The following is a 15,870-nucleotide window of genomic DNA, read 5'->3' as shown; positions in this document are numbered from 1 at the left end:
AGTACATCCACTGATCAGCATGATGAAGAGCACACGTGACTGAGTTAAACCAGCAGTGGAATGCTTCGTAATGCCAGCCAGTATTATTATTATGTTTTAATTGTACATTATTTCAATTATTCCAAAAACTTGAAAAAGGAGGTTGTCGTAAAATGAATACGATCATTATAATTACAAATTAGAAATGCTTCTCAAAATGACCATCTGCACTTGACTGGGCCAAATCATTGGTGGAAGTGTAGAAGGGAACAATATTGTTCAAATTATTCTGTATTGGGTATTACTATTCAATATTTCTTGTTGTTTTGTCATTTGTGCACACAGCTATAGGGTGATACATTTCCTTTCTCCCCCCTATATTTCCCATAAACAATAGTTTAATCATTAATGGGCTGTTGCTCCATTCAATGTGGTTGTTCTGAGTCAACAAAACAGTCTCTTTGGAATAAACAGAACCTTTGCCATAGGGTGCTGGACTCTGTGGTTTGCATTTGGGAACAAATCACCAGTGATTGACTCTGTGAAGAGAGCATTACAACTGCACACGTACGTACTGGAAAGGCAGATGGCCAAAAGGATACTTTTGTTACCCTTCTAGATATTCTATGGTGGGGGTCAAGGTTAGCAATTAACATTTTATAGAAACACGAGACCACAAAAACTGTAGCTCAGGAGGAATTATCAGTACTGTAATGTGATTTGTATTTGTTTACCGAGTATGCACAAGATAATGTCTTAAAAGCAGGTCAGTCATTATAAAAAAAAAAACAAAAAAAAAAACATGTGTGACACCAGTGAGGAATATCCTGTCAAGTAATTATGTTGAAATGCTGTAGTCTGAACACAGATAAGACAAAGGATGTTTACCACACTATGACAGGAACCAGAGCCATGTTGCGTCTTTTAAAAAAAGGACAAAATGTAAACGCCTACAAATATAAACTGTTAGTGATAGATATAGTTTTGTTGTAGTTTAAAAAAAATAGTAAATTAATCAAAAACCCCTTTTTAGGCTTTTGAGATTTTCATTGACATTGACATGGTTGGAAACTCAAACTGCATACCAAAAAATCAAAACCAGTACATTAAAACATGAAACCTTTAGGGATATAATGCATACCGAATGCAGTTGACGACTGCCTAGACTACATTAAAAAATGAAGCAAAAATAGATGATTGGCGTGAAATTGGTATTAGTAGGTATTTTGCTATGTCCATTTGTATTATGCATCAATAATGTAATATTATATTTCGTTGATGACGTCTCCATCAAATGACAACATTAAGCAGAGATTGCCTCATTCTCTCAAAATATTCCGACTTCCTCTTCCCCCACTTCTGTTTTATGGGATGTGTATCGTGTAAACAGGACCAAGGAAGTTGCAATTACACAAATGAGATGAACCAACAGAAACCATGGAACTAAATTCAAGCAAACCGACAAGACAACTACTAAAAGTGGACAAACACACAAGTAGTTGAGGGAGCTGATTGGAGGATGGGTTGATGGGCATAAGTGGAAACAAACAAACAAACAAAAAAGGGCCCCTATCAGGGGAGTTCAACTTTTGTTACAATGTTAATTTGTCACCCTCAATACCCCTAAAGTGTTTTTTCCCTTCATTAATGTGTTCCTTGCTTATTCTGCGCTCTCAGCAGTGAGCACCAGCCCCACCCAAACAGATAAACATAACTTGTGAAAGGCTTTCTGACGATAGTTAGCCCATGTACTACCTGTGCAAGAGGAAATACACACTGACCATATCTGCGTTTTTTTTGTTTCGTTTTTGTTTTCGTTTTACTGTAGAAAATGCCAAAGTAGCAAAAATGTGTGTTTGGGAGCAACATCAGTAGAAAATAATTCACTTGTTAGTGGAACTGTTGTTATGAATACTGGTTTTCCACGGGACCAATTTGATTGGAGGAATGGCTCTTAGTGACACTGTTTTGCATTTTAATGTCAGTAAAATGCCTGTTTTGGCACTCGGTTGGTTTAGGTGACCCGCGGCACTCATAAGGATAAATGGTCAAGCTGATGTTGATGAATGATTGTTTCGTAGCTGACAGGCATTGAACTATACGTCATGAAGAGATGTAGCTTCAGTAAACAAGACGTTTCCCTTCCTGGTTGGAAATTTTCGGTACCACAAAATTCATATTTAATAAGAAATTCAATCGCCAATGTGCCAAATGTAATTTAAATGCATGCATTTAACTGGGGAAAGTGGACAAAAAAAAACATGATCTTTGAAAATCAAATACAAACTTACATTCCAAAAAATAGGTACCGTAATAAAAAAATTGTAACAATTCTCCTTACCATACAAATGCTACAGGTCCAAGGAATGTTTGTTTGTTTTTTTAAAGTATTTTTGTTCATCTGTCCACTAACAATCTCGATTCACATGACAGCATCGAGAAGCGGAAATCTGATTGCACAAAAAATAAATAAATAAACACCCTTAAACATACAAAGAACCACTACTGGAAGCTGTGCACCCAAGAACAATCCTATGAATAGAAGACAATACAATGCAGTAGTGGGAATAAGTTATAGAAATGAAGTAATGTACACAGTATAAGTATTAATGAATGATAATTCTGTTGCATGCACAAACGTGCAAGCAACCATTTCATCCAGGAGTCCTTAATCAACCAGGGATGCATTTATAGTAATGTGGAGGACAAACCAACATATCCATGAGGGGAATTGTGCAAACTCCTCATAGAAACGTGAGAGCCAGTATTCAAACCTGTAACATTTGATTCAGATGTTTATGTGCTAACCACAAGAATTGCCAAGGCAGCTTGCAAGTTAAATAACCAAAATGACTGGGTGTGATGCAAAGTAAATTGTGCATTCCTGCAAGTGAATGCAGGACGAAAATGTAGTTTATTACATTTATGTCAATTCAATTCAAACACAAGCCAAAGTGATGTTCTCACCAACGTCAATATATTCTTATGTACACAACATTGAAATGAACTACAGTATAGCTAAAAAATACATTGGGCAAATTAAAGTCATTTGAACCTTTGCATATAGTCCATTTAATCAAAAAATAGCTAAGATTTACAAAATAAATAATTTGACAAACCTCGTCACCTGTTACAATACTGGTTAAACCAGCAGTCAAATGATATCCAGTCCAAGATCACATCAAGTGTCGTATCAACAAATATATACCAGTAACTAATAAACATTAAATGCTCACTTTAGACTTTCAGAAATGTATTGATTTCATAATTGCTTGCTTGTGTTAATCTTTATTATTGTGGTTTTAGTTGAGGTGATGGACAGTGTTACACCCCACTGTCTAGATTACTTAAACTCAAGTACCAGGGTTAGGGGTAGTTTGGTTATGAAAGAAACTTGACATATTAACCCAGGTATCACTGCTCATACTTTTTTTTCCACTAATTTGGATGGCATAGTTCACTTATTTAGCCATTTCCATCTGTAAAACATTACATATGTTGTCTATATTTAATTGAATAACTATTTTCAAGTATAATAATGGCGTTAAAATATTTTTTTCCACTTATAATCAATTGAAAAGGATGTCAAATGTGCTCGGCTAATCACTAATCATGGCTCCCCTGTTGGTCGCTTGACGTTTACAGGCTGTGCTCTGATTGTTCATTACCTAAGCCTTGAGCACATGTGATGTTATTTCAAAAAGTGGCAAAATGTGCGTAGAATTATTCATGGAACATAATTGAAAATAATTAATTACTGTCAAAACAAGAATGTTACCACCGAATATAGCTAAAGGAAAGTGGACTAGCTCTTTAATGCAGTGCTTCTTGATTAAATTTTGGAAAGCCCCCACTTACCATGCCGACCAAATATAAGATTATTATCTATAAAAATGGTATAAGTATACCTAAAACTATCCTTTATAAAATTAACAAAAGGAAAATGCAATATCAACCAACTTTCGCCAAATGTTGACTACTTTTTTACAACATTTTTACAGGTTAAAAGTTTGTCTAAGCAGCAAAAAAACCCAAGTGCATAAAAAAAAAGATGCTAATCCTTATTTTATCACAATTACAATTCACATGGCAAAAACTATTTTTTTTTCCTGCCCTTTCCCTTTCCCTTGAGAATGACTGCTTTCATGTCACAGATGAAATAGAGCCTATAACCACCCACTTGTAGGGATAGGACACATGCAGAACTTGTTGGAAATCAGTCACAAAGTAGTACAAGTAAAGAAACATATTCACACATATGATCAATTTAGAGTCTTCAATTACAGGTGTATTACAAGTTTTTGAACGCTATTTAGAAAAAACACAAAAAATTAAGTGAAGAACATGCAAATTCCACAGGAGGACATGGATCAAAATTCAAAACTGTGACCACAACTCCACTGTGCTGCTTCCTTTCTAATTATGTAAATTTAAAGTGAGCATTATTATTTAAAGAGACACTAATTTTAATAGAGCTCCTATATAGGATCACTACATTGTGCAGACATAGCTAATGTTTTCACTCCTCAACAGTATTCAAGCAAAAATAACACACTTTTCACTATGTTATGCTATAAAACCCAAACTGCATGTTGAATTCAGCGAGACAAATTAATTCTAAAATAATGTTTAAGATGCGGTATATCCTCTTTTCTAATGAATTGCTTTGAAAGTCGGCACTCAAAACTGTTTTCATCTTTGATGTTGTTTGAGGTACGTCATGTTTTATTTCCACAGCTGTAAAATGGGTTCATCACCAAAAGTCTTCATGCCCACAGTGCTGCTCATGGGTATCCGTTCTGATAGTCTCCATTAACATAATGTTCATTCTCCTCCTGCATGGTCGCCGCTCTCTTCTTCTTCCAGCCATGTTTCCGACCTGATGCATTATCCGTCGTTCCGTAACTCATCTTGGGAGCTGTCACGCTCTCGCTGTTGAGTTCAGATTCTTCAGCTAGCTCGTCCTCATCGACGAAGCCACATTTTTCCTCACTCGTATTCTCAGGGTTGGCCCAGTCCTGCTGCTCTCCCGAGGCGAAAACAGCGTAGAAGATCACCCCTGTGTAGTGCACCAAGGATGCGATAACAAAGACATTCTGCCATTCAAGACGGGTCTGTTGGAAGAGAGGAATGAAGAGAATCCCGGATTGTCCAGAAAGATACTTTCTGCCTTTTTCATAATGCACCTTTGAGATAAAGAGATGGTGATTCGTACCCTGACTCTCACTAGAAACGCAGCTGCAGTTTTTCCAAATGGTCATTTGTCTACCCCTTGAATGTGTACATATATCAACTTTCTTGGATTTCAACCGACTGTTCAATAAGCTCTCTTCACTGTTATGTCTTGAAATTATTTTTCAATTTTCTAATGAGCAACTGCAGACGATTTAGTAAAGGCTAAAAGCAAGCCGACTTCACCGGCCCGCATCAATGTGTAATCTGTAAGTCGACTAACTGCTGGCCATGTGTTGTCGGCCTCCCGTCTTTCAATCCACAAGTATGGGAGTGCAAAGTGAAGCTGAAGCTTCATCGCTAAAATGTTATGTCCAATATTGCTTAGGACAACAACTGTCTGCTAACAAGAACGTTATTCATTATACAATATAAAAAATAAATTCTTAATGTTTTTGAGCCTTGCTACACTGTCCCATATAATAACACACTGTGCTCACCATTGGTGGGATCAGTTGATGTGTTGAAGAAGAACATGTGCAGGAATTGCCACTAATAAAAAATTACAATCGGTGTACCATTAAGCCGAATTGTTCATACTTAGTTTTAATTTACTTCTCTCTCTGTCTATTGAATATACTGTGTCTCTTTATGTGAACGTAGTCCCAAGTTGCAGTATTAAAAAGAAAGTAGCTTAACAGTTGGTGTTTTGTAATGTATAAAAATATCAATGACTCCATCGAATAATCAATTTCGACACGACTTTCTCCACATTATAGTGGACTACAAAATGTCTTTTAGTCAGTCAAACCCCACTAGCAGAAAATTGCTATACCTTGTGAATGGTCAGGGCTCCAACAATCAAGGGACACACCATTCCAGATAGGGTTCCCACCCCATTGGAAATGCCCATCAGGATGCTGGCATAGCGAGGAGCAATGTCCAGATGATTCACATTAAAGCCTGCCAACATAGTAAGCATGTAATTGTAATAATGAAAAATAATTGTTAATAATGTTGGTCAAAGGTTTCTGCAGCTGTAAAAAGGGGGATTCTGGGGGAAATTTTAGGACCTGCAATGTCTATCCATCCATCTTTTAGTTGCTTATCCTCACTGGGGTCGTAGGCATACTGGAGCCTATCCCAGCTTTCTTTGGGTAGTGGGCGGGATACACCCTGAACTGGTTTGCCAGAAAATCCCAGGGTACACACAGACAAACAACCAGCCACACTCACAATCACACCTAACGGCACTTTGAAGTGTCCAAAAAAAACCTACCATGCATGTTTTTGGAACGTGGGTTGTGCTGTGTATATTGATCACAGGCAATAAAAATAAAAGGGGGGGGGGGGCATTGACTTCCAAGTTTATTTTGTTCAGTGCCTGAGCTCATCTCTCAAATAACTATTATTTCAAATCAACCTCAAGAAATCAAGAAATGGATGAAAACGCTATTAATGACACCCACCACCAAGACAAAAATGCATCCACACTTTCACTTATGCACCTTTAAATGTTGTGGTGAGTGAGTGAGTGAGTGAGTGAGTGAGTGAGTGAGTGAGTGAGTGAGTGAGTGAGTGAGTGAGTGAGTGAGTGAGTGAGTGAGTGAGTGAGTGAGTGAGTGAGTGAGTGAGTGAGTGAGTGAGAGGCAATATCAAGTTTGACTATCGCCATAGTAGTACCTGAGATGGCAAATCCACTGAAGCCTACAGCAAGAACCAAGAAAGTGATGGCCACAGCACGGGTGTGTGAAAAGCCGACCACTAGCAGCAGAGTAGCCTCCATACCAAAGCCTGCAAAAAGGCAACAAGTGTTAATGAACAAATGTATATATAAACGTTACACCAGCTGTAATGCAAAATAGTTGTCTACTTTACTGACACACACATGAGTAAAACAAAGGTGCATTTGCATAATAAATTAATATTATCTTTGTTAAAGGGACATTTGCAATGAAGCACATGCATTGGACCTTTTTTAATTTGTGCAGACGAAACAAATGAGTGAGATGTACCGCATTGCCTAAAGTTTAGGTAGTTTAAATTTTTAACACTTTTTTTTTTTTTTTAAAGGGAGGAAGGGCTGAAAAACAAAAGAAAAAAAATTGCTTCACAATGCTGTGCATCTGAAATTTGGACCCATATAATTTCATCAATTACTATGTGTTGCCGAGTTAGAAATAAGCATTGTATTTTCTCAAATTAGCAGTGGGTCATATGTGTTCGCCCCCTCATTTTCCTTATCGTCATCTGACTTACAGGTTTGACTATTTTTTGTTCAGCCTAAGTGTACATAGTGCCGGTTGCTTCTTGTTTCCTAAACCTACCTCCACAGTTCATGAGCTTCCGCACATTTGTTGTAGTCATGATTTTGTTACTGCGCAGGAAGTCCGCCAGCTGTCCTCCAATTGGAACAACAATTGTCATCACCATGTGGGGCACAGCAGAAAGGATGCCCACCTGTAAGAGCATCATCCAGTCATAAAACCCCATTGCCAAAATTCATGGTCTTTGTGTGTCAAACAAGCGTGATGAGAGCGTGAGGTTAACCTTGCTGATTGGAAACCCAAAGACCTCTTCGAAATATGCCGGCTGGCTGATGAGAAGCAAGTAGAAGGTCCAGCTGCGGCAGAAGTTGGCCACAATGATTGCATAGACTGGCATGGAGGTGAAGAAACGACGCCATGGTGTCTTGAATTTCTTATAGCATAAGAAGTGAGATTTGATCAATTTGATGTCAGCATGCTGTATGAGAGGCTTATTTCACATATAGTTGCTCACTTACCTGAGTCACATTTTGATGGTTTATTGTTTCACCAATGGTGGACTCAATGTATGTTCTTTCCTCATCTGTAATTGTTGGATGCACTGCAGGACTTCCATAGGCCAACAGAAGCCACAGGATATACCATAAGATTCCAAAAACACCTTTTTTGTCATTGGAATAAAACAGAACAAGTTAAGTATCGGTGAGAGCTAAGCAGAGTCATTAAACCGAGTTGAAACCTTGAATCTTTCTCAGAGAAGCTTCATTATTATTCAGATGAAATGAGTCACAGCACCCAGACAGGAAAGTGCTATTTTACATCAATAAATCACGAGATCCTATCTTACCAAAAGCAGAGTGGCTTTTTATTAAAACACATCTGGCAAGATGGGAATTTTATGTCACTGTTAATCATTTTAATCAATCTCCAAAGCAATTCAGATAAGGTTTATTGTGCAACGTATCCAAAGTACAACTAACAGTAAAGTATCTTGATTGTTTTGGTGATGATAGGCATCCAGGATTGATTGCACATGATGTTCTTACAAGTTTGTTGGCTGGGATTATATCTTGTGGACTAGTGCAGAAGACATTTTGAGTAATTAAATTAAATTTATTAGATTCTTGGGTGTCAGTTTGTGGATGACCTGCAAATGCTAACCATGTTGTGCTGTCCTATGCACATGTAATTAGGTATATGGTAATGACCAATGAGTTTACACAGGCTGGAATTTGAACTGCTATTAGTGTGATACAATCTTTAAAAGAACTTCTACACATATACAAACATATACTAAAAAGCTTCTATACATACACTACATTAAGAGCATTAAACAAATTAAGTTTGTCATCGTTTTTATTGTGAATGGTCAGTGTTGCTGAAATTCATAAAATAGTGGTGATTTATGGTTGACGCTAACTTATACCTTAATTTGTGATTTACTAGATGGTTCTGCCAAATCATTTTGTGGTGTTGGTTTCTTGTGTGACATATTCTGAAATGTTTTATTCGTGAGCAATTGTCTCAGAGATTAGTGATGTCTTCTTGCTTAGGGAAACTCTGAATTCTTGTTTGCCTTTTTCTTCTTGTCACTCATGTTTACATTTTACATTCATATAAACAGATGCTGACATCCGACTTCTTACCATAGATGTAAAAGACAGATGGCCACCCAATGTACTGAACTAGAACACCAGCTAAAGGCATGGCGATCACGGCTCCTGCATAGGATCCTGGAACAAGAAGAGTTATATTTCAGGTATTTTCAGACAATAAAGTTACTTTGGAAGCAGTAGCATTTTGGCAAGATAAAGAACAAAAAAGGTGAAACTTCCTGTTATTTGCCCATCCATCCATCCATTTTCTAGAGCCGCTTATCCTCACAAGGGTCAAAGGGTTGCTGGTTCCTATCCCAGCCGACTTCAGGCAGTGGGTGGGGGACACCCTGAACTGGCCGACAGCCGATTGCGGTTCCTGTTATTTGTAATGTTATGGATTCCCGATTGTTACTGGCACGATGCCATTGTTGGCTGTGAGGAAAATTGCAATATGTATGTGACATTCTGAACTTAGATTCAACAAGATGTCTGTGTGTGTCTGCAGATATTTTTCTCCTTCCGTCCTAAGTGAAATAAAAGATCACTGATGATGAATCAAGCTCAGACTAGGTCATTCACAGTAGAAGTGTTTGATGAGGTTGAGCTCATTTGTTGTGAAAGTTGTCATAGCATCTTCTGGTGCAGCATGCAGACAAGAGTAAAACATCTGTAGAACCATAATTTCTTATGTATCCTTCATGACAGGCGTAACTTGATGAAGCCTGGCAACTCAAGTCCACCTATCTATTGCAGAGATATTGTCCTCATTAGGATCACTGGAACCTATCCCTATCTAGAGAAACAAACAACCTTTGACGACTTTTACAATTAAGTCTTAAAGTTTTCTAACAGATGGGAGGAAACTAGCGAGAAAAGTACCCACTCACTCGTGAGCGGGACCTTTCTTGGGGACAACTGCCATACATATAGAAAATGGATGGCTGGGTGAGTGGATCCATAAATTTAACTCACCACAGAAGGACGTTGTGGCCAATCGGCTGCGTTCAAGAGGTGGGGCCCATTTAGACCACATCCCATGGCAAGCTGGGTAGGTGACACCCTAGATGGGAAATGCACCCAAAATTATGAAAGCCTGACCATAAGTCATTTCGACAGAATTTCACTAGTCGCAGTCTTACCTCAACTAAGCCCTGCAGGATACGAACAAACATGACACAGCCATAGTGCACCCTTGCTGCAGATGGGATAAACATATTCAACACTGAAGTCAAGAAAATGGCAGCCCCAAACACCCTGCAGAAAAAGAACATTATTATGAGTGACATAGCATATTTGCTGTGATGCCCCTGAGTTCACAAGTTTCTTCATGAGCAGTCATGATTCTCAGCTCCCTGCTTTTTTCTCCTTCACTGAATCCCCCTGTTCTCCAACCTTTCCAAAACATGGTGTAAGTGACACTTGTAATATTCCAGTGGCTGGTGTTTCAGAAAGAAATCAGAGGCAGGATCTTTCATTATTAACTCTGTCAGTGACGTGTCCTCTTTTCCTGTGAAGCTTTTATTACAGGACTACTATCTGCTCCATCGGCACTATGCGGAGCACTGAACAGGTTTAACCCTTTGAGCACACCGCAGCCAAGCTGTTTCTTGATGGTGTCAGTCTCATTGTTTTATAAAAATAATAAAGATATTTTTCCGGCAATATTGGCAACCATCCTATTGTGAATACCTTTTGCGCCTAGAGTACATACAGTATTCCCAGTAACAATTGAGTACTGTAACTTTAGAAACATCAACGTTTATTTTATGATCACTGCTTAAGTCTATTGCGTGAACTAATGCGTTTCTCGCCTTGCTACTAGTTATGAATGGCAGTGCTCACTAGTTCTATCGAAATGAAACTCACTTAAGAGAAATATTAACAAACAAATCAAAATATGTAATTTGTTGCAAAATATTTTCTGAAATTGAATTTCAAATCGTGAAGATTTTTCTCTAAAATTGTGGAACACTTTTTAGCGGTGAGAGCCCTATACCAAGGACAAGAATAAAAACAATATAACATTTAGTAAGATTTGTCATGTGATTGACAAGTGTGAAGTATTAACTTTCCCATAACTGTCATGACTATTATAGTTCATTGTTGAAAATGTTGTAGTCATTAAGAAGTGTTTACAAATGATATTCAAATATGCTACACAAGCTACCGATCATAAACAGATTTGACCTGTTGGCAGACAGCTTGTTTGAGATGAAACCACCAGGAATTTGAGTGACAATGTAGCCCCAGAAGAAGGAGCCATGGATAAGTCCAACTGTCTCTGGATCCCAGTTGAACTCGGCTTTCTAAAATTAAAATTAGTTCAGAAGCGGGACTATTTGTGTATAATGAAAGTACATAGCTTCTAGGTTAACCACAAGTATGGAAGCCTCTACATATCACAAATGAATGTCTACCTGGAGTACTTCAGTTCCATTCACATATACGGTGTTATTGTTAACCATCTCCACAATTGCAACACCAAGATTGCAACGAATGCCAAAGGAGATGCAGAAGCCCAGACCACTTAGGATGGCGATGATGTAACGCTTGGGCAGACCACCACAACTACAGTCCAGCAGCGGAGCAGGATGAGGTGTCGATGCCACCGGCTGCCCATCCTCTGTCAGTTCAATTTGACTCTCTTCTTCTACATTGCTGCCATCTATTTTCCTGCGGAAAAAAACAGCAGAACAAATAAGACCTAGAAGTGTACAACATGACAAGCTAAGAAATTAAACAAGAGAAGCAGACATGAAAAATAACTCTTGCATTGACTACAATAGAATACAATGGTCATTTGGAAAAGGTGCTTGAAACATGCAGAATTAGGCATTCGTATTTAAAGAATGTTTTGATCCATCCCAATAGGTATACAAAGCATTTTCCCAAATATAAACAGGAAATGAATTTTACATTTTATCATGTGGAGGGGGTCCAATCATTTTTAAATACATAATAGGAGGACTGGATATAAAAATCTGGTAATGTAGTTGAATGAATTTTCCTTCAATATCGATTCATAACTGCACATGCATGATTGCTAAATAGGGTAATAACTCATTCTGCCACAGGGTGGCATTAATGGAGGCTTCATAATGAATGACAATGTTCCAGTAAGAAATATAATGTATCAATCATACAACACTAATTACCTCACTCATATCAGTATCTAAGGAAATGCTTACTAGATAGGGCAATGAAGCAAAGGCGTCCGGGAGGCATCCTAAAAAATTCTCCCAGAAGACTGAGCATCTAACCCGATCTCTAAGGGAGAGCCCTGACACCCTGCAGAAGAAACTCATTTCGGTTGCTTGTATCTGGGATCTCGTTCTTTCGGTCACGACCCACAGCTCGTGACCATAGGTGAGGGCGGGAACGTAGCTTGACCGGTAAATCGAAAGCTTCGTCATTCGGCTCAGCTTTTTCTTGACCACAACAGATCAGTAGAGCGTCTGCAAAACAGCAGATGCTGCATCGATCCACCTGTCGATCTCCAGCTCCATCCCTCCTTATCGTGTGAACAAGACTCCGAGATACTTAAACTCCTCCTCTTGGGGCAGGACCTCATCCTCGACCCAGAGAGGGCACTCAACCCTTTTCGGACTGAGGACCATGGTCTCAGATTTGGAAGTGCTGATCTTCACCACAGCTGCTTCACACGAACCGCTCCTGTGAGAATTGGAGGTCATGGCCTGAGGAAGCCAACGGCATGACATTATCTGCAAATAGCAGAGATGAAATACTGACACCCCTAAACCGGACCACCTCAATGTTTCGGCTGCGTCTAGAAATTCTGTCCATAAAAGCAACGAACAGAATCGGTGACAAAAGGTCGCCTTGGCAGAGTTCAACTCTCACCGGAAATGCGGACCAAACTCTGACATCGGTCCTACAGGGACCGAACAGCCTGTATCAGGGCGTCCAGTAGCCTGTACTGCTGAAGCACCCGCCGCAGAGTTCCCCGTGGGACACGGTTGAACACCTTGGCCAAGTACACAAGGCACATAGACTGGTTGGGCACCCTCGAATCCTGCCGAGGGTATAGAGCTGGTCCACTGTTCCACGGCCGGGATGAAAACCACCCTCTGGTCCCCCTGCTTAAAAAGGGGGTCCACCACCCAGGTCTGCCAATCCAGGGGCACTGTTCCCATTGTCCATGCGATGTTGTAGAGGCGTGTTAACCAGTACAGCCCTACAACATCAAGAGCCTTCGGAAACTTCAGACAGATCTCATCCACCCCTTGGTGCATTCAGCCCCATAGATGGGAGAGCTACTTCCGAGTTTCTAGGCTCTGCTTTCTCAGAGGAAGACATGTTAGTGGAATTGAGAAGGTCTTAGAGGTATTTTGCCCACCGATTCACGATGTCCTAAGATGAAGTCCTTTATTTTGTTTCTTTATTTCTTTTTAACTAAATTATGTTTTGTTGAAGAAATCAGTTACATCAGAGATCTACAATTGTTTAACTCTATCTAGATATGTTCTAACATATTTCAACATAATATATGAGTAGAGGAGGATGGTAAATGACGATTAGCATGAGGCTAATGAAGGCATCACGATGCAAGGAATGTGTCAATCGTGGTTTACAGGTCGATCAAGAAGGTAGTATTGGTAGATTGCATGACATCATGGAACATTAAAAAAAATGATGCAAAGAAAAGAGCTAAAAGCTAATGGCAGATGCATGCAGTGCTGTATATGTAACAGGTTATATGTTGAATATTATTAATTTCACCAGAAGCACTTCTGTTTTAATCAGTATAAGAATGCAATTTTCTTTATTTATACCTGTGCATTTATGACAAGATTTATGTATGCTGTGGTGAACGATTGCATGATTTCAAGCTACAGTATGTGTACATACCTCTGCGATTCTCACTACCGATGTGGCTGAGGAAAGTTGTTTATGTTGCTCTCCCAATATTCCCAATGATTATAGCTATAAAACTCAGTTACAGTCATTGGATTTTCTATTTTGATTACCGTAATCCTTGGTAAAGTTAAGTTTTGAGGTTTTGGACTCGTTTTGTAGTTTAGTCGCTCGGTGATGCTGATTAGTGAGCATTCTACTTGTTTATGCTGCTGAGCTGTATCGGCGGCCCATAATTTGAGCTCACAGTTATCACTTTGCATTCCTAATTAAAAAAAAAAAGCAAAGGAGTTTGTGCCATGCAGCCCTGCATTAGATGTACTACTTAATGTATGCACGTTGTTCGGTGCTAATTGTGAAATTAACCCTGCGATAAAGTGCTGTTGTTGATGTTAGTGCATTCCTTTTCTTTGTATAAAATCTACAAAAATGTAAATATTCAACTCAATGTGATTCAGTTATTAAAATGCAGAATGTGAAATGTGAATGTGTTATAATAGGTTGCGATTACGATACACTGCAATAATTTTGTCCACCAAATTGTTTAGTAATGATTTGTATTTTGTATTACCAGTTGGTTATACAAAAACATAAAAAAAAATAAACTCACACACACACACGCACACACACACACAAACACACAACCCGGGTTGGAGCAGAATAATCCTTCAGTCTGTACACACATGCACACACACGCACGCACACACACACACACACACACACACACACACACACTTATGAATTATTTATAAGACATGAGGTATGTATTACTGTCTTAAAATTGACCCAAGATTAAATTGCAGTTGTTGCTTGGCAAGCACAAGCAAGTACTGTATTTATTTTATATACTGCATTATCTGAGAATTTTCTTGACTAATGTATTTCTTTGACAGTAGATGTCACAGCACACTTGAGTGAACAATCAATACTTAAAAAAATAAGTAAAATACTACCCCTTACAGCTGAATACTGCTGAGGAGGAAAAAACATGCTCACCTTTGCAGTTTTCCTAAAGAGTTGCCCACTGTATTCTTTGCGTCTTCTGTCCGAGAGTTTGGCTTCTGCCCCTTCAAAGCTCCCAAAGACATTTTGGTGTCTTTTACCTTCCTTACTTAAAGTGGCTTGATTCTTCTGACCCCCAAAAGATCTGCTAGATTTTCCCCATTCTTGATGAGCTGGTGGCCCAAGAAGTTGTCTTCACCTTTCGTAGTAACAGGTATAAAATGCAAGTTACCCAATCACCCTGTCCAATGATTCAGTGGCTTTTAGAAAGGTGGTGGGAGGGGTTGATGATGTTGGCGTATTCCTTCATACCAGTTTCATCTTTGAAAAGTTCCATTTGCAAACAGGACTTGTATGAAAAGTAGATTTTGTATGAAAGAAGTGGATCCAGGGTTTAGTTTATGGGCATGGTGCTGAAAGCACACCTTCGAGCTACTTCTTTGTGTCATATACTCAGAGAAAGGAGGGGCAGGTGTTGTCCAACCCCCCGCTTACCACCCGCTCATCCTCTTTATCATCACCATCATCTTGGCTCCAAAGATGCATAAGCTTGACATCTTACATTGAGTCAAGACAAAAGTCCCTTGAATTGGGGAATGTATTATTTGCTATACAACTTTGTTAATGATCCTATTAATTGAATTGATTTCCCGTTAAATTATGTGTTCCTTTTATGATTAAGAATGCTCAAATATCTTACCTCGTCTGTTTTATGCCAGCCAAGACATAGATTTGGGAACAATTGTTTTATAGTTTTTCTCTATTGGTTCAGTTAATATCTCGAAACACCGACATACAGTCAGTCAAAATAACAAAGAAAAAGCCCAACGCACCTTGCAATTGGTCACAACAAAATGTAATTTTTCATTGGAGTTTATCAATTTGCAAATATCTTAGTATGCATCTCATGTGTTTCATCTTTGCAAATGGTTATATACAAAAAGCCAACAGTTAGCACATTCAGCCCACATTAAGCA

The 15,870-nt window shown here is 38.8% G+C and overlaps 1 protein-coding gene and 1 long non-coding RNA gene across 3 annotated transcripts; one reads left to right on the top strand and one right to left on the bottom strand.

Moving 5' to 3' along the window:
- Positions 1-4,151: 4,151 nt before the first annotated feature.
- On the bottom strand, positions 4,152-14,979 carry slc17a8 (solute carrier family 17 member 8). The gene is made up of 12 exons (XM_088416940.1): positions 14,888-14,979; positions 11,434-11,689; positions 11,204-11,322; positions 10,156-10,270; positions 9,989-10,076; positions 9,065-9,151; positions 7,937-8,079; positions 7,702-7,851; positions 7,479-7,611; positions 6,835-6,945; positions 5,987-6,114; positions 4,152-5,093 (listed from the first exon to the last, which is right to left on the bottom strand). Exons 1-12 carry the CDS (start codon positions 14,977-14,979, stop codon positions 4,764-4,766), a joined length of 1,752 nt encoding a protein of 583 aa, XP_088273066.1. The 3' UTR covers positions 4,152-4,763.
- Positions 7,227-9,428, top strand: LOC148421969 (uncharacterized). 2 transcript variants are annotated; one of them, XR_015865889.1, is made up of 3 exons: positions 7,227-7,819; positions 9,070-9,177; positions 9,287-9,428. It is a non-coding gene; the product is annotated as an uncharacterized LOC148421969 (long non-coding RNA). The 2 variants fall into 2 exon arrangements; XR_015865888.1 differs by having other exon boundaries at positions 9,043-9,177.
- Positions 14,980-15,870: the final 891 nt, after the last annotated feature.

The sequence above is a fragment of the Hippichthys cyanospilos genome, chromosome 6 (assembly GCF_059441005.1).
Source record: "Hippichthys cyanospilos isolate Australia breed blue-spotted pipefish chromosome 6, RoL_Hcya_1.0, whole genome shotgun sequence".
Classification (NCBI taxonomy): domain Eukaryota; kingdom Metazoa; phylum Chordata; class Actinopteri; order Syngnathiformes; family Syngnathidae; genus Hippichthys; species Hippichthys cyanospilos.
This window is presented reverse-complemented; position numbering and strand designations above follow the sequence as displayed.

Bases quoted from the DNA above. Each gene is read 5' to 3' on its own strand.
- slc17a8 (XM_088416940.1), bottom strand. From the start codon at position 14,979: ATGTCTTTGGGAGCTTTGAAGGGGCAGAAGCCAAACTCTCGGACAGAA. The intron at 10,077-10,155 runs GTAAGACTGCGA...TTTCCCATCTAG, and splicing joins TCCTGCAGGGCTTAGTTGAG to GGTGTCACCTACCCAGCTTG. The intron at 8,080-9,064 runs GTAAGAAGTCGG...ATGACAAAAAAG, and splicing joins ATCTGTCTTTTACATCTATG to GTGTTTTTGGAATCTTATGG.